This window comes from Callithrix jacchus, chromosome 5 (assembly GCF_049354715.1).
Source record: "Callithrix jacchus isolate 240 chromosome 5, calJac240_pri, whole genome shotgun sequence".
NCBI classification, from domain to species: Eukaryota; Metazoa; Chordata; class Mammalia; order Primates; family Cebidae; genus Callithrix; species Callithrix jacchus.
The window spans coordinates 88,968,329-88,984,081 of NC_133506.1; the positions used below are offsets into that span (position 1 = coordinate 88,968,329).

Here is a 15,753-nt window from a genome sequence, read left to right on the forward strand (position 1 = left end):
TTGCTTTGTTGTTCTAAGTGCTTTACATGTTTTGACTTTCGACATAATATATGCCGCTCTTGTACTTTTGGCTTCACTGCTGTGATCTGAACTGAGAAGCAATGGACTGTCACTGTTTTAGGGGAAAAACTGAATTCTCATCCATTGGTTTATCTTCATTTTTCACTCCAAGTGTTTTTGGCGGGGAGTAAGAAACTGAAACCCGAAAACAGAATATCTAGAATGCCTATCATACCACGCCGCCTGCTTGGTGTATATCTTCTTCTTACACTTTGGGAGGAAATAAGTGGTGACCTTTACATACCAAATAGCAAGGGTATGTCTGGAGAGGCCTTGGTGTTGATCTTGGTACTCCCTGGACTCTGCCTTATTATGCCCAAGAGCGGTTTTGATCAAGTCTTTCTGGGTTTCAGACTGTGGTCAGAAGCTATGGAGCAGGTTGGGTTTTTTTTTTTTACTTTTGTAACTGATTGTTCATTTGGGTAGTGATCTTGTGACTATGGCTAAATATGCATTGTCTTGCCTAATAGACCTGAGCACTGATGAGCACTGTCTTCCCTTTAGACATTATAGAATACCGTTATGGTTACTTGGTTTCCAATGTGTAGCCTTGTCTGGGGCTTGCTTTCCAACCAGGGAAGTAAGAAGGCACAGGCAAGAGTCCTAGGGCTTGCTGTTGTAGACTGAAGGCTCTGCCAAGACAGGGACTAGGAGTGGACTACATAAGGTCTAGTAGTTGGGAAATGAGGGGGCGGCCCCCCTCTGCCACTGCCTTGAGAGTTTCTAACCTGTGGCCCCTACAAAAGACCAGTTAAGCACTCATGTGTAAGGAAAAAGGCCATTCAGGTGGATCTTGGGAAAGATAGTTGAATTTACCCACGTCTTTATTCTTGGTTTTTTTCCTCTGCCCCTACAGTACTTTCTTTTATTTTCATTGTGAATGATCCAGACTTACTTCCTTGAGGCCCAGCCTGACTTGGGCTCAGGGCTCTCATCTTCCCTTCATGGGATCTGGGAAAGCGCATGAAATCGGGAACCAGACAGACCCAGATCCAGTCCCAGCTCCACCAAATAAATATTAGTTGAATGGCTTCAGACAAGTCTTTTAACCTGTTCTTCAGTTTCCTCATCTCCAAAGTGGAATGGTGGTGACTAGGCTGACAGATGACTGATTTAGCAGCAAGAACACAGACTTATTTTTATTATACTGTATTTGCTACCTCACAGCGTTCTGAGGATTAAGTGAGAAAAAGCTCACTTTATAAAATAGATAAGAAAGCGGCAACCTATAAACAATGACGTTCTGGCTATTTTTATTACTGCCCTGGGCAAAGGATTCTCTTGGAGTTCTTTGCCTGTAACAGATGTAGGAAGAAAGGGCAAGGAGGAAGAGGTCTGTGCAGCCAGGCAGGAGTTGGGTCAGATGAGGGAGATGTGCCACTCAGGGTGCTGTCAGATTAGGTTATAGAGTAGTGAAGGGAGGGTGGAGAACGCAGGAGCTGGACACAAAAGGGCTGTTCCCCACAAAATATGCTTCTCCCACCTAACACTGTGGCAGGGGTTAGAAAGGGAGACCACATGGACGCCCTGCTGGGTTGCTGTGGAAGTGTGCAGGGAGTCTGTTTTTTATTTCTTCTTGTTTTCTCCAGCCCATCCTTCCGGAAATCACGAATGTCCCGTGCCCAGAGCTTCCCTGACAACAGACAGGAATACTCAGGTGAGTTCCACAAAGCCTGAGTAGGCAATGCAGGGTGTCTAGGTGGGACCCCAGGTGGTTCTGACTCAATAGCTCTACTGAGGCTTGCTGCTTTGAGATCTCAGGTGACTTGGGGGCTTAAGTGACTCACATTGACCTACCCAGAAGCCAGTGATTCCCTGTTCTTACTCAGATCGGGAAACTCAGCTCTATGACAAAGGGGTCAAAGGTGGAACCTACCCCCGGCGCTACCATGTGTCTGTGCACCACAAAGACTACAGCGATGGTGAGTACTCCTTCACCTGCCCCCTGCTGACTGCCCCAAGAAAGGATGAGCTGCCATGAGGGGGGTGGGCCCGTCCATCCAGCGTCTGTATTTTCCTTCACTCCTGAGGAATTGTGGCCCAGACTTGAGCCATGGGAGACAGGAAATAAACAAAAACAAAAACAGAGAAAATAGTATTTGTAGAACAAGATGCTGCCACTGGGAACTCTGACCTTTGTTGGAGCCAAACCTATCCCATGCCCTCTTCCGCTTCGCAGCAGCAGGTGGCCTGGGGCCTACAGAGGGTTAAGGAGTAAGATGCAAGGAAATTGATGCCTTTGGGTGTGGCTTGACCTTGCAAGTAATTGGGAGCCCACAGGCCAGCCATGTGCCTTCCCTTTGGCCAGATCTCCCTGAACCAGACTACTTCTTAATTTCCGCTTTTCTCCTGATTCTTGGAGTGCTTGGGACAGCAGCCTGTGTGGAATGAGTCAGGTGGGAGTGGGGATAGGGTGTGCTGGAGCTGGTATTATCTATCTATCACTTCTGGCTCCAACCTGGTTTGTACATTCAGCCTCATAGCCCCCAGTCTGACTTGCTCTACTCTGGCCCTTGCACCCTTTCAGGCAGAAGAACATTTCCCCGAATACGGCGTCATCAAGGCAACTTGTTCACCCTGGTGCCCTCCAGCCGCTCCCTGAGCACAAATGGCGAGAACATGGGTCTAGCTGTGCAATACCTGGACCCCCGTGGGCGCCTGCGGAGTGCAGACAGCGAGAATTCCCTCTCTGTGCAGGAGAGGAATGTGCCAACCAAGTGTGAGGAGCTGTCCCTGTCTAGGAGGAGACTGTCCAGGCTGTCTCAGACAAGCTACAGGGGCAGAACAGCTGGGCCCCTGGGACCCTTACTTAGGCTCAGCAGGTGGTGGCTTTGGCCCATACACACCACATGGGATAAGTCTCCAAGTGCCTGAAGCCTGGCTCCACTATTGTGTGACAAGCCTCCTCTCTCTAATCTTTAGTTTTTCCATGTTTAAATGAGGGAAGAGCATACCTTTCATCCCTGCCATAGTAAGATATTTAGGGGCTTTGGAAGCAAATGTATTTGATCAATGCAGAAGAGTATTTAACCATGACTGTAGCCAATCCTCTGCTTCTTGGGACTCTGACTTTAGGTCCCAGTGACTAGAGCACTGGGCTTGCTCCAGATTGCGGTGGAGATGCTCTACTAAGAGATGATGTGATGGTGCTGGATGAGGGGGAGCCTGAGCCAGAGGCCCTATTATAGAGTGCCTGGAGAATGAATGGGATATCCATAAATAGTGCACACAAAGTAATACTCTTTCCTTCTGTTCTCCTATAGCTCCCAGTGCCCCCATCAATTGGCGCCGAGGAAAGCTCCTGGGCCAGGGTGCCTTTGGCAGGGTCTATTTGTGCTATGACGTGGACACAGGACGTGAACTTGCTTCCAAGCAGGTCCAGTTTGACCCAGACAGTCCTGAGACAAGCAAGGTACACTTTCCCCGTGGTCTGACTTCAGTTCTCTCCTTTCAACAAAAATGCCTCTCTTACCACACAGAGTAAGTAGTAGTTGCTTGAGATGCTGTGGGTTGCTTCCTCCATCATTCTTCCCAAGCTCTCCTCTCTATCCTAGCCCTAGCCACAGCGTGAAAGGACTGTGTTCTGAAGAACACCAAGCACTTGGGGAAGGGGTCAGGCATAAGGAACTAAGCTGATGCCAAAGTATCAAGTACCCCAAACTGAGAGGTGATGACCTGTGCCACAAAGGGCACTCCCTGCTCTCCACCAGACAAATCTCTCTCCCTAGCCCTCAGCCCAGGAAGGAGTTGTGGCATTCCTTGACTTGGTCCAGCTCTAAAGGAAAAATCATATGGCCTGACTTTACAGTTCAGCTTTCAGCATGGCTTACACTTCAGTTGGAGTGCACAAACAGCAGTTACCTTAGCTAAGCACCCACAGCCCCTTCTCCCACCTCCCTGCCTCCTTCCATGCATGGGAGTGCCACCATCCCAAGGCCTTCCTAGCATTGTGGCCAAGGGCTAGACAGTTAAGAGAGTCCTCCTTTTCTCCAGCTGCAGTTCCCAAGGCAGACCCTTGTGAGGCCATTATTAACTAGGGCAAGTTGGGCTGAACCCAGGCAGGCAGAACTGGGGCCCTGAGAGCTGAGGCAACCACTGACCCCTCCCCTAGGAGGTGAGTGCTCTGGAGTGTGAGATCCAGTTGCTAAAGAACTTGCAGCATGAGCGCATCGTGCAGTACTATGGCTGTCTGCGGGACCGTGCTGAGAAGACCCTGACCATCTTCATGGAGTACATGCCAGGGGTACGTGCCCCTTGAATGCATATGAGACACACACACAAGAGGGCCTGACCTGGGGGGCAGAGCCTGCAGGAGAAGGGTCACCTTGGATAGGAGTGTGATCACCTGAGGCTCCAGAGGCCCAGAGCAGCAAAATGAGGTGATGGTGGGTCTTGGAGTCAAGAGGGCCCTGCCTCAGGCTGCAGTGGGAGTATGATGACAACTGCCCTAGGCCCAGCCCTCCTCTGAAGCATGTAGGACTGGCTCACTGCCCAGTAAATGCAGCCTTCATCTGGAGCAGACAGGCCTCCCTGCTCCTGGATTTGGGTGGCATGCTGCTTGAGAAGGACTATGTGGTACACTCTTCTCCAAACTGCCTGACAGCTCCTGGCAAAGTGCCCTGCGCAGCCAAATAGGAATTGAACCAATCATTCCTTTGCTGCCATGTGGGGAGCTGCAATGGGCTTGCCCCTCCACCAGCCCTCCCCTGAGGGGACTTCTCTGACTCCTTGTGGCTGCTAGGGCTCCGTGAAAGACCAGCTGAAGGCCTATGGTGCTCTGACAGAAAGTGTGACCCGAAAGTACACGCGGCAGATCCTGGAGGGCATGTCCTATCTGCACAGCAACATGATCGTTCACCGGGACATTAAGGGTGAGCAGGGCCAGGATGCATGGAGTCCCCAGGACCTGGGTTCAAGTCTACCATTGAGTGCCTGTGGGGCCCAGTTACTTAATCTTTCTGAACTTTCTGAAAAATGGGATCCCAATTGCTTCCTTGAGGGACTGTGAGAAGACTGGTTGAGCAATTTGGGAAAATATTGCCAAGTTCCCTGTACATGTGGGCCATGGAGATGGTCATTTTGTGTGGTAGATCTGAGGCTCCCCTTCACTACGTCCTTTGCTGTGTGTAGTTCATGTCTAATTCAGTGGTAGCCCCACCCTCTCCAGCAGCTCTCAGTGACCTGGGAGTGGGGAGGATGGGAGAAGATGCAAGAGGGTCCAGGGTTGAAGCCTCTGCCTTTTCATGCCTCAGGAGCCAACATCCTCCGAGACTCTGCTGGGAATGTGAAGCTGGGGGACTTTGGGGCCAGCAAACGCCTGCAGACGATCTGTATGTCAGGGACGGGCATGCGCTCCGTCACTGGCACACCTTACTGGATGAGTCCTGAGGTGATCAGCGGTGAGGGCTATGGAAGGAAAGCAGACGTGTGGTGAGCACTGGGACATGCAGAACCCCTTCTCCCACCCAGGCCCTAGTGGCCCTCCATTAGAAACGTACCCTGGGGACTCTGGTGTGGCAGGAGGGAGTGCACCCAGGACCCAGGCTGCAGTATGTGCAAGGGTATAGGTGTGTGCAGTAGCACATACACCAGATGGGTTGTGTTTTTACCCCAGATAAAAGCACACTCTGTTAGAGATGGGACTTAGGCCATGGAAAACATCCCTCATATTTTCTAAGTCTCTTAAGGCAGCAGGATCCACTCTGAAGGCCTGGACCAGTCTCTGAACAGGAGCAGGTTTCTGTCCCTTCTCCCAGCACTCAGATGGCTTGCACTTGCTTGACCTAACCTTGTGTCCATCCTCTGCAGTGGCCCCTAAGTCATGAGAGCTTCTCCCCTTGGAAAGCTATTGTGGTAGGCTGAATAATGGTCCCCCAAAGATTGGGGGACTGATCCCAGGATCAGTAAATGTGATTGTATATAGCAAAGGGCCTTTGCAGAGATAATTAAATTAAGGGTTTTGAGATGGATGGATTATTCTGAATTAGCCAAGTAGCCTGGTATAATCACAAGGGTCCTTACAGAAGGGACTCAGGAGGTCAGAGTGGCCAGTAGGAGGTGAGATTATGGAAGCAAGACGTTGGAGGAATGCAAGGAGGCGACCATGAGCCACGAAATGCAGGTGGCCTCTAGAACCTGGGAAAAGCAAGGTTCTCCCCTCAGATCTTCCAACAGGAATCAGCCCTGCAGCCACCTTGACTTTAGCCCTGTGAGACATATTAGACCTCTGACCTTCAGAACTGTAAGATGACACATTTGTGTTGTTTTCCTACCTCTAAGTTTGTGGTAAACTTAGAGCAGCTATGGGGAGCTAATACAGTTATTGTAGAGCTCTTTCTGTCCAGGCAAAGTGATTCTCTTTTTCCCAGTGTCAAGATGTGCCCAGGTGTGTGGTGAGTTAAAGGTCCATGAAGCCCATGTGGTCGGGGATCCAAGGGCTGTCAGCCCTCAGCTTGGCCTATCCTACACTTCAGCGTACTCTGAGAAAGGCTCCTCCTTTTGCAGTGATGGGCGGGACAGCTGGGAGTCCAAGGCCGGCTGAGAGGTGACACAGGGTTCTCTTTTTCCAGGAGCCTGGGCTGCACTGTGGTGGAGATGCTGACAGAGAAACCACCGTGGGCAGAGTATGAAGCTATGGCCGCCATCTTTAAGATTGCCACCCAGCCCACCAATCCTCAGCTGCCCTCCCACATCTCTGAACATGGCCGGGACTTCCTGAGGCGCATTTTTGTGGAAGCTCGCCAGAGACCTTCAGCTGAGGAGCTGCTCACACACCACTTTGCACAGCTCATGTACTGAGCTCTTATGGCCACGCAGCTGCCGGCCGCCCTTTGCTGCTGGGGGCTGCTGCGAGGCTCAGCGAAGTTGCTGCTTCTCCCAGGCAAGGCTGTGGACCATGGAGCAGCAGCCCAGCTAGCATCTGTCTGTGCCCCTTCTGCCACTGGGGCTCAGAGCTGGGGTGGGGTGGCTGTAGCCTCAGGACTGGGAGACCCCACCCTGTCATATCCAGGAGCTCCAGTGTCCTGAGCTCAGCATGGAGGGGTAGGGGCTGGGAATAATGTGCAAGGCAGCCGTGGGCCCCACCCTTGGGGATGTGTCCTGACACTGCAATTGGCACTGAAGCCCAGAGGGTCTGGGGGCACGGGACTGACGCCAGGGTATGAAGAGTGTTATTTTCATTCAGAAGAGTGTTATTTTGTTTTTCCTTGCAATGTCTGGAGACCAGCAGGGCATCTCCAGGTTAGATGAGCTCCCACAAGCCTGAGGGAAAGGCCAGCACCCCACAGCAGTGGCAGGCAGAAGCCCAGGCTGCCCTCCCCTAGAGCCCCAGGTTGGCTCTGCCAGTCCTGTCCTTTACCAAAGATGAATGAAGCAAATGTCATGCTGCCTTATTCAGGGAAGGAGGAGCCAGTCCTGCCTGTGCCCATGACCCTGCCTCCCCCAGGCAGGGGCCTGTGATGTCGAACTGCTGCCACTGGGGGGATCCAGTTTTGTCAATGCAGTTGTCTGTTTTACAAGTCAAGAGTCACTCTTACGCTGTACCCAGTTTCTAAACTGGAGACTGTGTGTACCCTCTGGGCTCTGAGTACCTGCTGTGGGCTTGGGCCTAGGCTACATTGGAAAGAGCTGAAGGTCATGGTCTTTGTGCTCCTGGCCTAGCATCTGTTTCCCACTGGAGCAGAAGGGGAAATGGATGACATGGCAGGGGCATCTGGCCTGGCTGGTGCCCTGGTCCCAGAGAGCATGAGGTATCTCAGGCTGTCTGAGTCATGACCTGCTAGGCCAGAGCCCACTCTGGTAGAAGGGAAAGCCCATGTGCTGTCACCAGCTGTGTCCAAAACTGCCAGCTCTGTTCTTCCTTAGTCAGCCTTGCCCATCCCCATGAGGTCTCAGCCTTTTTCCCTTCTAGCTCCTTCCCTAGGGGAGGAATGACAGCAGGGATTGGGGAAACAGCATCTCCAAGCAGCTTAGAGTCGGTCATATTTACCTCAGCCTGGGCGCTGGTCCTTTCTTCCGGCCCCTCCCCTCCAAAATGTGCCTATTGCTAGAGCTCCTCCCTCTCAACACCCATTTTCCTTGGGAGTTGTCATTAAAGGAAAAAAAAAAAAAAAGCCAGTGCCCAGGGATGGGCGTCTCCAGGGAGCTGGGGATTAGTGCCAGACAGCCCTGCCAGCCATGCCTACATCCCCACGGGCACAGAACAAGCCAAAGCCTTCGTTGTATGTTGACGATGCACTTTTATGAATGTAGTTTCTATCGCTGTTTTTAGCCTTTTCACATGATGTAATGTGAGGCCTTGTACTTGTTAATTTATATCTCAGATCATATTTGATGGTTTTTATATATATCAATTCTAGACTGTTACAGGTGATGGACGCCTCGAGAGAGAGAAGAGAAAATGAAAGCAGCTGGTTTTGCAGAAGTGTGTGTCACATGGTGCCAGTTGGGCCTAGACCCCTCTGTTTCCATCCCTTTTCCCCCAGGGGCTCTGTCGGCCCCTGCACCCCACACTGTCCTCTGAAGACAGCATAGGCTCCTGCTTCACCTCGGCCCTTGCCCAGGGTGGGGCCTGGCCCTTACCTCGACCAAAGCTGCTGTGTGGCAGCTCGGCCTCTCCGTGACCCCATCCTGCTGGCTGCACACTCCTCCTGGTCCGCACCCCCATCCCCAGTCCCTGTTCCCTAAGAGGATACAGAGCACAGTGCTGGCTGACTCTACTGTGTGTCCCAGGTTCAGGCTCACAGAGCCCCACCCCCTGGGGTGGTACCTCACTGGGAATTTTTTTTTTTTTTTGGAGACAAGAGTCTCACTCTGTTGCCGGCTGGAGTGCAGTGGCATGATCTCAGCTCACTGCAGCCCTCACCTCCCAGGTTCAGGCAATTCCCCTGCCTCAGCCTCCTGAGAACCTGGGACTACAGGTGTGTGCTACCACACCCAGCTAATTTTTGTATTTTTAGGAGAGGCAGGGTTTCACCAAATTGGCCAGGCTGGTCTTGAACTCCTGGCCTCATGATCGGCCTGCCTCAGCCTCCCAAACTGCTGGGATTACAGGCATGAGTCACTGCACCCAGCTGGGAATGTGTTTTAAAAATGAATTTGAAGACAAGCCAACAAACCATACACTCCAAAAAAGCAAAACAGACCCTAATTTTTTGTGCCAAAAACTGTGGACATGCTGGCTCAGCATCCTCAGGACCAAGTTGTTGCTTAATTTTAATTTATTGTTTTTTAATAATCCAGATAAAAAGTTTGGGGCTTCAGGATGACCTGGGCCCGAAGGTTCTGAAGGTCAGTTTCCTGGCAGCCTCAGGCTTGCTGTGAGAAGGGGCTGCGTCACTTTCTCATCATTCCATGGGGTGTGTCTGCCTGGGCCAACTTTGCATGCAGAGGCCAGGGCTGGTGACAGTCCACACTCTGCCGCCCTCCTGCCCCTCCCACCCTAGCTCTGCGTCTGTGTCTGAATTGTGGATCATGCAGAACAACCTGCAGCCATAGTTATTTGACTATATCTTGACCGAGGGCTTGCAGTGCAAAGCCAGGCCAGTGTTGCGCATTACTTACAATAAAAGGGATCATTTATATCAGAGGGTCCTGTGGCGGTGCTTTCAATTGCAGGGGATGGAGGTTTTTGCCTGACAGGCTGGGTCTGGTGCCTGGCAACGAGCTTGGGCCTCTCAAGAAGAGAACTTGACTCTTAAGTAGAGAGGTCCTGGGATGACCTGGCTGGTACTGAGAGGTGTCTGCCCCTTTCCTCCACGAGCTCCACTGGGGTGGTCCCCTCAGGGCTGATTTACCAAGGTGGCATTGCTGGCCCTCACAACTTGAATGTCACCAGTGGCTGGGTTCCCAGAGCCTTCATGGCATCTTGTAGGGTCTTCCTGGCCCAGGACTTCCTTGAGTCCCATCTTTACAGGGCAGGGGTCCAAGAGCCACCTCTCCAGTATCCCCTTGTGGCCCATCTGCTGTTGCTTAACCGAAAAAAGACTGACCTTGTCACCATCTGAGACCTCTGTTGCAGGAAGTTGGCCTGCCCTGAGAGGTTGAGTTGCTCGCTTCATACTTGGAGGGACCAGGCCTAGGGGACCATCTTTACTGAGTATTCGCTCTTCAAGGAGCATTGTGTGCCTCAGCACAGTGGCTTATGTGACACCGGAGCCTGTGGCCCAGCTCGCTGCCCTGTTCCATGGAGAGAAGGCCACTTAGAAACTTGGGCAGTTGTATAGTGTGGTGGCCCCAAACCCTTCAGGACTGTTCTCATCTACCCCATGTCTGGAAACATCAGGAAGCTAGATCTGGAGCAGGACAACCCAGACTTCCTGCCTGTGTCCCACCAGGGAGCCCTCAGGTCCTCCCCGTTTGCCTGGTTTGGTCTGTTGTAAACTCATCCCTCATTATCCCCGGGTTTTCAGAGGAGCAGATGGTTTCTCCTTGGACTTCGTAGGACAGTAGCTGTGACTGCTTCACCCCAGAGCTTGAAAAGGTAAGGGGATGATGACAGCAATGAGGGGGAATGATGAGGAGGGACAGTGCAGGGGTCACTAAACCCTTGGGCTGCACTTGCTGCTTCCCGCCATTTGTCACTAACTTCCAGGTCAAAGGGCTGGAAAGAAGGGAGCTAGACAGCTGGAACCAGCCAGGGAGCATGGCAGCTTGCACCCCCAACACTGAAGTGCATCGAGGACAGGCAGCATCACCCACTGGTTGCCTAGCCCTCCCGCTTTCAGGCCTTTACACAATGGGGTGCATGTGGTAGTCAGTGGGTCTGAGGGGTGAGGTGGAGTTTCAGTTTCAAAACTGCTGTGGGTGTGACAGCATGAAGCCCTTGCTGGGAAGAGGAGCCCTCCCATTTCTCAATGGTGTGTCTGACACCCACTTCTAGTCCCCATGCCCTACCCATGGTGAATCTGCACCCTTCCTGCGACAAATCCCCCAGCAGGCCACACAATAGAGAATCCAGATCTGTTGAAACATGTTTAAAACGTGGTTGGTCAAAACAGGGTAGGCAGAAATGGGGGAGTGGGAGGGGAGCGGGGCCGCACCAGCCCCTGCCAGTGCCTGAGGCTGCAGCCTTGTGAATGCTTTAGCATCCGCTTCTCCATGCTGGTGGTGCGAGATGGTCCCAAGTCCCACTTGCCCTGATGAGGGAGGGTGGCTCCACTTCCTCATCCCCTCCCCTGTGGGCTGCAGGTGCAGTATGAGGCCCAACAGGTAGCACTGTTGTGCTCCTTCCTCTCTGTCTCCTCCGTGGCTCAGAACCAGGTTAAGGGTAGAGGTAGATGGGAAGATTCGGGGGCCACACAGCCTCCAGTGGCAGTGAGGGAGCTTGAGACCCTGAGCGGGGCATGCTGACTCCTTGCTGGAGAAAAGGCACCTAGATAGGGAAGCTGGGCATGGGGGCCTCCTAGGGGGTCCTGGGGTGAGGTGGGGAGGACGGCTGAAAGAAGCAGGAAGCAGGGTGGTGGGCAGACCCCAATCCTGGTTCCCAAACCCTCACCCACTGCGGGACAAGGAAGGAAGGAGTCATGGAGCAGAGCCCTGCCCCTGGGCCCCTCCACCTGAGTAAGCCTCATCCCCTTCCCACCTGGCCCCCACGCAAGCCCAGCTCGACCTCCTTCCCAACCTTCCCCCTGCCGGCGGAGGGGGTGGAAGGTTGCAGGGGCCTCAGGACGTCTTGGTGCCGGGGTCCACCTCCTTGCGGGACCAGAGTTCCTTGTGCTGCTTGCGGCCAAACCCCTCGTCGTAGTTGCCTTTGCTCTTAAACAGCTGCTGGAAGTGGGGTTTGCAGTAGAACTCCCCGTGCAACGCGGCATAGCTGCCCAGGCTGCGGAAGCCAAACAACGTCCTCAGGTCAAGCCTGGTCGGGGCTGGGCTGGCAGGCAAGGGGGAGGGCAGGGCAGGGGCGCACCTGAGCTTGGTGTGACAGTGCTTGCAGCAGAAGCAAGAGTTGTGGAAAATGAGCTTGTCGGCCACCAGCCGCTCCATGGGGTACACTGTCTTCTGACAGGCGGCGCATGTCTCCTTCACTTGGGCCCGCAGGCTGAAGGACTGTGCGGGAGGCTCAGCCAGGGGATGCCCAGAGCCCACCCCGCTCCCCCACGCCCCTCCTCCCGCACACCCGGCCCCAGGCCCCTACCTTGGAGCGCTGCACCGTGCTGCTGCTGCTGCCTTTGGCTTCCTGAGGGAGAGGGCTGGTCAAGGCAGGGCAGCTCCGGGAGGCCCTGGACCACGGCTGCAGCCATCAGCCCAGGACCAGAGGCTCGTCGCAGGGGACAAAAGGGGCCGGCAAACGCCCGCACTTCTCCCCTTCACCCCAGGCCAGGCTTCTGCCCGGGGGGCTCTCCCACCTGTCCGGGCACTTACATGAGAGGGGGTGGCCTGGGCGCCTCCTGCAGCCTGGAACATGGCTCGTTGGAGGTGGAAGCCCCGGGTGGAGACGCGACACCCGATGGGTTCTGCAAGAGGAAGTCAGGCTGGGGAGGGCCCCAGCCTGCAGGGTGGGGGGTGTTGACAGGCAGGGGCTGGGGGGATTGCGGTTGGGACTTTCCCTAAGTCATTTCCTGTTGCTCTTCGTCTTGCCACTTCCTCCCCTCACCCACCTCACCCACCCCTGCTCCCCGGGGGCCGGGATCCCGAGTGGCACCGTGCCTTCGGAAGAACAAAGTTAGCGGGAGCGGAGGGAGCCGGGGGGCTCCCGCACAGACGCCCTCTGCGCTCCGCAGGCCGGGACCCCACCTGGGGTGAGTGAACGTCGGGGCGGGCGGGGCCGCTACGAGAAGCCGCTGCCCCAACCTGAACCCTGCCCTCGCTGCCCCGCGCCGCGCCCGCGCGCCCAGGCCTCGGCTGCGCAGCCCCTGGACAGCGCTCGAGGTCCCCACCGCCCCGCCCCTCCACCCCTGCCCCGGCCCGGCGAGGACTGGACCCCAGACCCCGAGGCCGCGAGCCCCGCCAGCGGGACTCGGCTCCGCCACGCCAGGGGCCGGCCTTGAAGCGGGGACTAGAGCCCGGGCACCCCGGACCAGAGCGGCGCGCGGACTCGCCAGGACCCCGCGGGCGATGCTCGCCCCACCCCTCGGCATTTTCCACCCGGTTCCGGAGCCGGACCTGGCCCCTCCCCCCGCGGCTCTCACCCGACCCGGCCTGGGCCGCGGGGCGGGATCCGTCTCCGGGGACGCACGGGTGCGAGGAGGACGCGGGCGCGAGCTGCCGCCGCTGCCAGTGGTCCCCGAGCGGCCGCCGCCGCCACCGCCTTATCGCGGCACCGCCCCCGCCGGCCCCCGCCCTGCGCCCGCCCATTGGCTCCGCCGCGCCCGGAGCCGCCTCCAGGGCCCCGGCGCCGCCGACCCCCCTCCGCGCTTTGTCTTCGCCTCGCCGCCCTCCTCGCCTTTGTCTGTCCCCCGCCCCGACCCCGCGCTCCGGGCCCCACAGCGCCCCGCGAGCCCCGCGCTCGCAGGCCTCAGGAACTGGCCGCGCCGTCTGCTCATCCCAACAGCGCCGGGGCCCCGAGTGGCCTGGCGTGGGGAAGCCACGGTGGCGGGGACAGGATGGAAGGGCCGCGCTCCGCATCCCTCGGGGAGGGGACGAGTTCAGGCTGCGGCAGCTGCGGTCGCAGGCACCGGGCGCTCCCGGCGTGGCTCCGGGATAACGGGGCTGGGCTTGGGCCGTTCACTGCCTCGATTTTCCCCGGGTGGCCTCGCGCGCAAGCGCCGGCGCCCCCATCACCGCACTTAGCTGTGGAGTCTCAGACACCCCGCTGGGGTGACCCCGGGGCCCGGCCCGGGTCCTTCGGGCCGCCGAGTCCTCCGGCCGCCAGGGGCCGCCCCGGCGCCCTTGCAGCCCACGAGGCTAGCGATGGCGTCCGGGCACGCGGTCACCAGGCCCCGCCGCGAGGCCGCGGGGAGGAGCCCGGGGCGCCAGCTCGCCGTTGAGCCTGTACAAGGGCCTGGCGGCCCCACCAGCACTTCACGCCTCTGCAACCCTGCGACTGGCGCGGAGGCCGCTGCGCGTGGTTCCTGGAGCACCCGACCCCTGAGGCTCGACGTCCTCATGCGTTTCTGGGGCGGGATTCTGTGGGCAGCAACCCCGACCCCTGCGGGAGGCCCCTCCAACAAGGGCACCTCATTTCTCACGTGGGAGCCGCGGCCCGGAGAGCTGAGGTGACAGAGCTCAGGCCGCAAAGCTGCTCCCGCTCTGCAGCCGCACAGTGCCAGAGGCACTGCAGGCGTCTGGAGCTGCGGGGAGGCCGGCACCTTCCCGGGCACCAGGGACTGCGTGGCTTTGCCTGAAATCAGGCTGGAAACTGCTCCTGGAAGCACAGCGCCTTCCCACACTGTGGCAGGAATAGCACTGACGGCCCCAGAGCGCGGCCCACGCGTTTGTCAGCGAGCGAACAACTCCCTGCCCGAAGCCTGGCAGGGAAGCTTGGGAGGCTGCAGCTTCCCCAGCTCCCAGCTGTTTCCCAGGTTGGCGGCTCCGCGTCTCTCCTCCAGCTCCCAGCCATTCCATGCAACGGCTCCGCGTCTCTCCTCCAAGCCTTCTGTTCTCTCTAGAGGAAGATCTGCGTTTTGCCTGTACTGTGGCCGACTCCCACAGTGGGAGTGGGGAATGTCAGACTCTCAAACTGGCTGCCTCTCAGGAAAGCTTTCAAACCTGTCATCAGATTCTCCAAAGGGGCTGTTTGATGCAAAAAACAGGAAGCCTGGGGCACCAGGAGCAGGGCTCCTTGCCACTGGGTACAGTGAGACCCTGGCACCCTGCCCAGGACGGGCCTGTGGGCTGAGCTGCAGGTGGGCATTGAGGATGCACCGACAGCCAACGTGCAGAAGGCATCTGGAAGCAAAGTAAACTGATAAGATGACCAGTGCTAAAGAAAAGGTAACTTGGCTGGGCGGTGACTCACGCCCGTAATCCCACCACGTTGGGAGGCCGATCACGAAGTCAGAAGATCGAGACCAGCCTGGCCAACATGGTGAAACCCCATTTAACTAAAAATACAAAAATTATCTGGGTATGGTGGCATGTGCAATACCAGCTACTCGGGACGCTGAAGCAGAATTGCTTAAACCTGGGAGGTGGAAGTTGCAGTGAGCTGAGATGATGCCAGTATACTCCACCCTGGTGTCAGAGTGACTCTGTTGGCAGGGGGGGGTCTTGAGGTTTAAAGCAGGGGGAGGGCTGGAAATGACTTCCCCAGCTCCTCACTCACTCACCCCAGGTCCCCATCCTAGCCCAGGGTCAGTGTCATTCCTGTCATCTTGGCTTCTCATTGCCCAGAGGTTTACTTCTCTTTAAACGGCTGTTAAAATTTGGGAGAAAATGGAAAGTGAGGGCACCCGATGGTTCAGTGCAGCTTTAGGGTAGAGGGGCGTTTGAGGTGCCTGAGCTGGTGGGTGGGGGGCTTCCCCGAGGGACTGGGAGAGGGGTAAGCCATGTGCCTTGGAAGAACTGTGGGAGGCCCATATTTGCACCACACCCTTGCTCATACTCGGTGCCAGCCAGCATGGCAGGGATGAGTGGGGCTTGGTCGTAGCTTTCCTGCTCTTTGGGTGCTAGCACCCAGGGTAAGGAGACATCCAGGTCAGGTTGCAAGACAAACCTTTCTACCTCCTTTCCTGCCAAAGGCTGCCAACGTCCTCTGTCTCAGTTTCAATCTTTGGACATTTTTAGTTCCAAAGTGGTTTGATGGCCACAGGCTAA

The 15,753-nt window shown here is 56.2% G+C and overlaps 2 protein-coding genes across 12 annotated transcripts in view; one reads left to right on the forward strand and one right to left on the reverse strand.

Annotated features, from left to right (window-relative positions):
• Positions 1 to 9,644, forward strand: part of MAP3K3 (mitogen-activated protein kinase kinase kinase 3) — a 91,498-nt gene extending 81,854 nt beyond the window's left edge. For 5 of the 7 annotated variants that reach the window (XM_078373505.1, XM_035300415.3, XM_035300416.3 and 2 more), the window contains 8 exons: positions 1,650 to 1,717; positions 1,890 to 1,982; positions 2,588 to 2,779; positions 3,324 to 3,472; positions 4,172 to 4,303; positions 4,802 to 4,931; positions 5,313 to 5,490; positions 6,630 to 9,644. In XM_078373505.1, the coding sequence (XP_078229631.1) occupies positions 1,650 to 1,717; positions 1,890 to 1,982; positions 2,588 to 2,779; positions 3,324 to 3,472; positions 4,172 to 4,303; positions 4,802 to 4,931; positions 5,313 to 5,490; positions 6,630 to 6,858 (1,171 nt within the window). In that variant the 3' untranslated portion in view covers positions 6,859 to 9,644. The remainder of the gene's footprint in view (positions 1 to 1,649; positions 1,718 to 1,889; positions 1,983 to 2,587; positions 2,780 to 3,323; positions 3,473 to 4,171; positions 4,304 to 4,801; positions 4,932 to 5,312; positions 5,491 to 6,629) is intronic. The other 2 variants (XM_035300419.3, XM_078373506.1) reach the window with 1 other exon arrangement.
• Positions 9,645 to 11,012: 1,368 nt separating this feature from the next.
• LIMD2 (LIM domain containing 2) lies at positions 11,013 to 14,358 on the reverse strand. 5 transcript variants are annotated; one of them, XM_035300442.3, is made up of 5 exons: positions 14,187 to 14,358; positions 12,421 to 12,512; positions 12,194 to 12,235; positions 11,966 to 12,105; positions 11,013 to 11,881 (listed from the first exon to the last, which is right to left on the reverse strand). In XM_035300442.3, exons 2-5 carry the CDS (start codon positions 12,460 to 12,462, stop codon positions 11,722 to 11,724), a joined length of 384 nt encoding a protein of 127 aa, XP_035156333.1. In that variant the 5' UTR covers positions 12,463 to 12,512; positions 14,187 to 14,358; the 3' UTR covers positions 11,013 to 11,721. The 5 variants fall into 5 exon arrangements, with proteins under 5 accessions (XP_035156333.1, XP_035156332.1, XP_035156330.1 ...); XM_035300441.3 differs by having other exon boundaries at positions 14,175 to 14,358; XM_035300439.3 differs by lacking the exon at positions 14,187 to 14,358 and adding an exon at positions 13,188 to 13,861 and having other exon boundaries at positions 11,966 to 11,985; positions 12,421 to 12,547.
• Between the last annotated feature and the right edge of the window lie 1,395 nt (positions 14,359 to 15,753).

Excerpts from the sequence above, each read along its gene's own strand:
- LIMD2 (XM_035300439.3), bottom strand. The coding sequence starts at position 13,623 with ATGCGGAGCGCGGCCCTTCCATCCTGTCCCCGCCACCGTGGCTTCCCC. Across the intron at positions 12,548-13,187 it reads CGCGGCCCAGGCCGGGTCGG|GCTGGGGCCCTCCCCAGCCT; the intron begins GTGAGAGCCGCG and ends CCCACCCTGCAG. Across the intron at positions 11,882-11,965 it reads CACTGTCACACCAAGCTCAG|CCTGGGCAGCTATGCCGCGT; the intron begins GTGCGCCCCTGC and ends TGGCTTCCGCAG.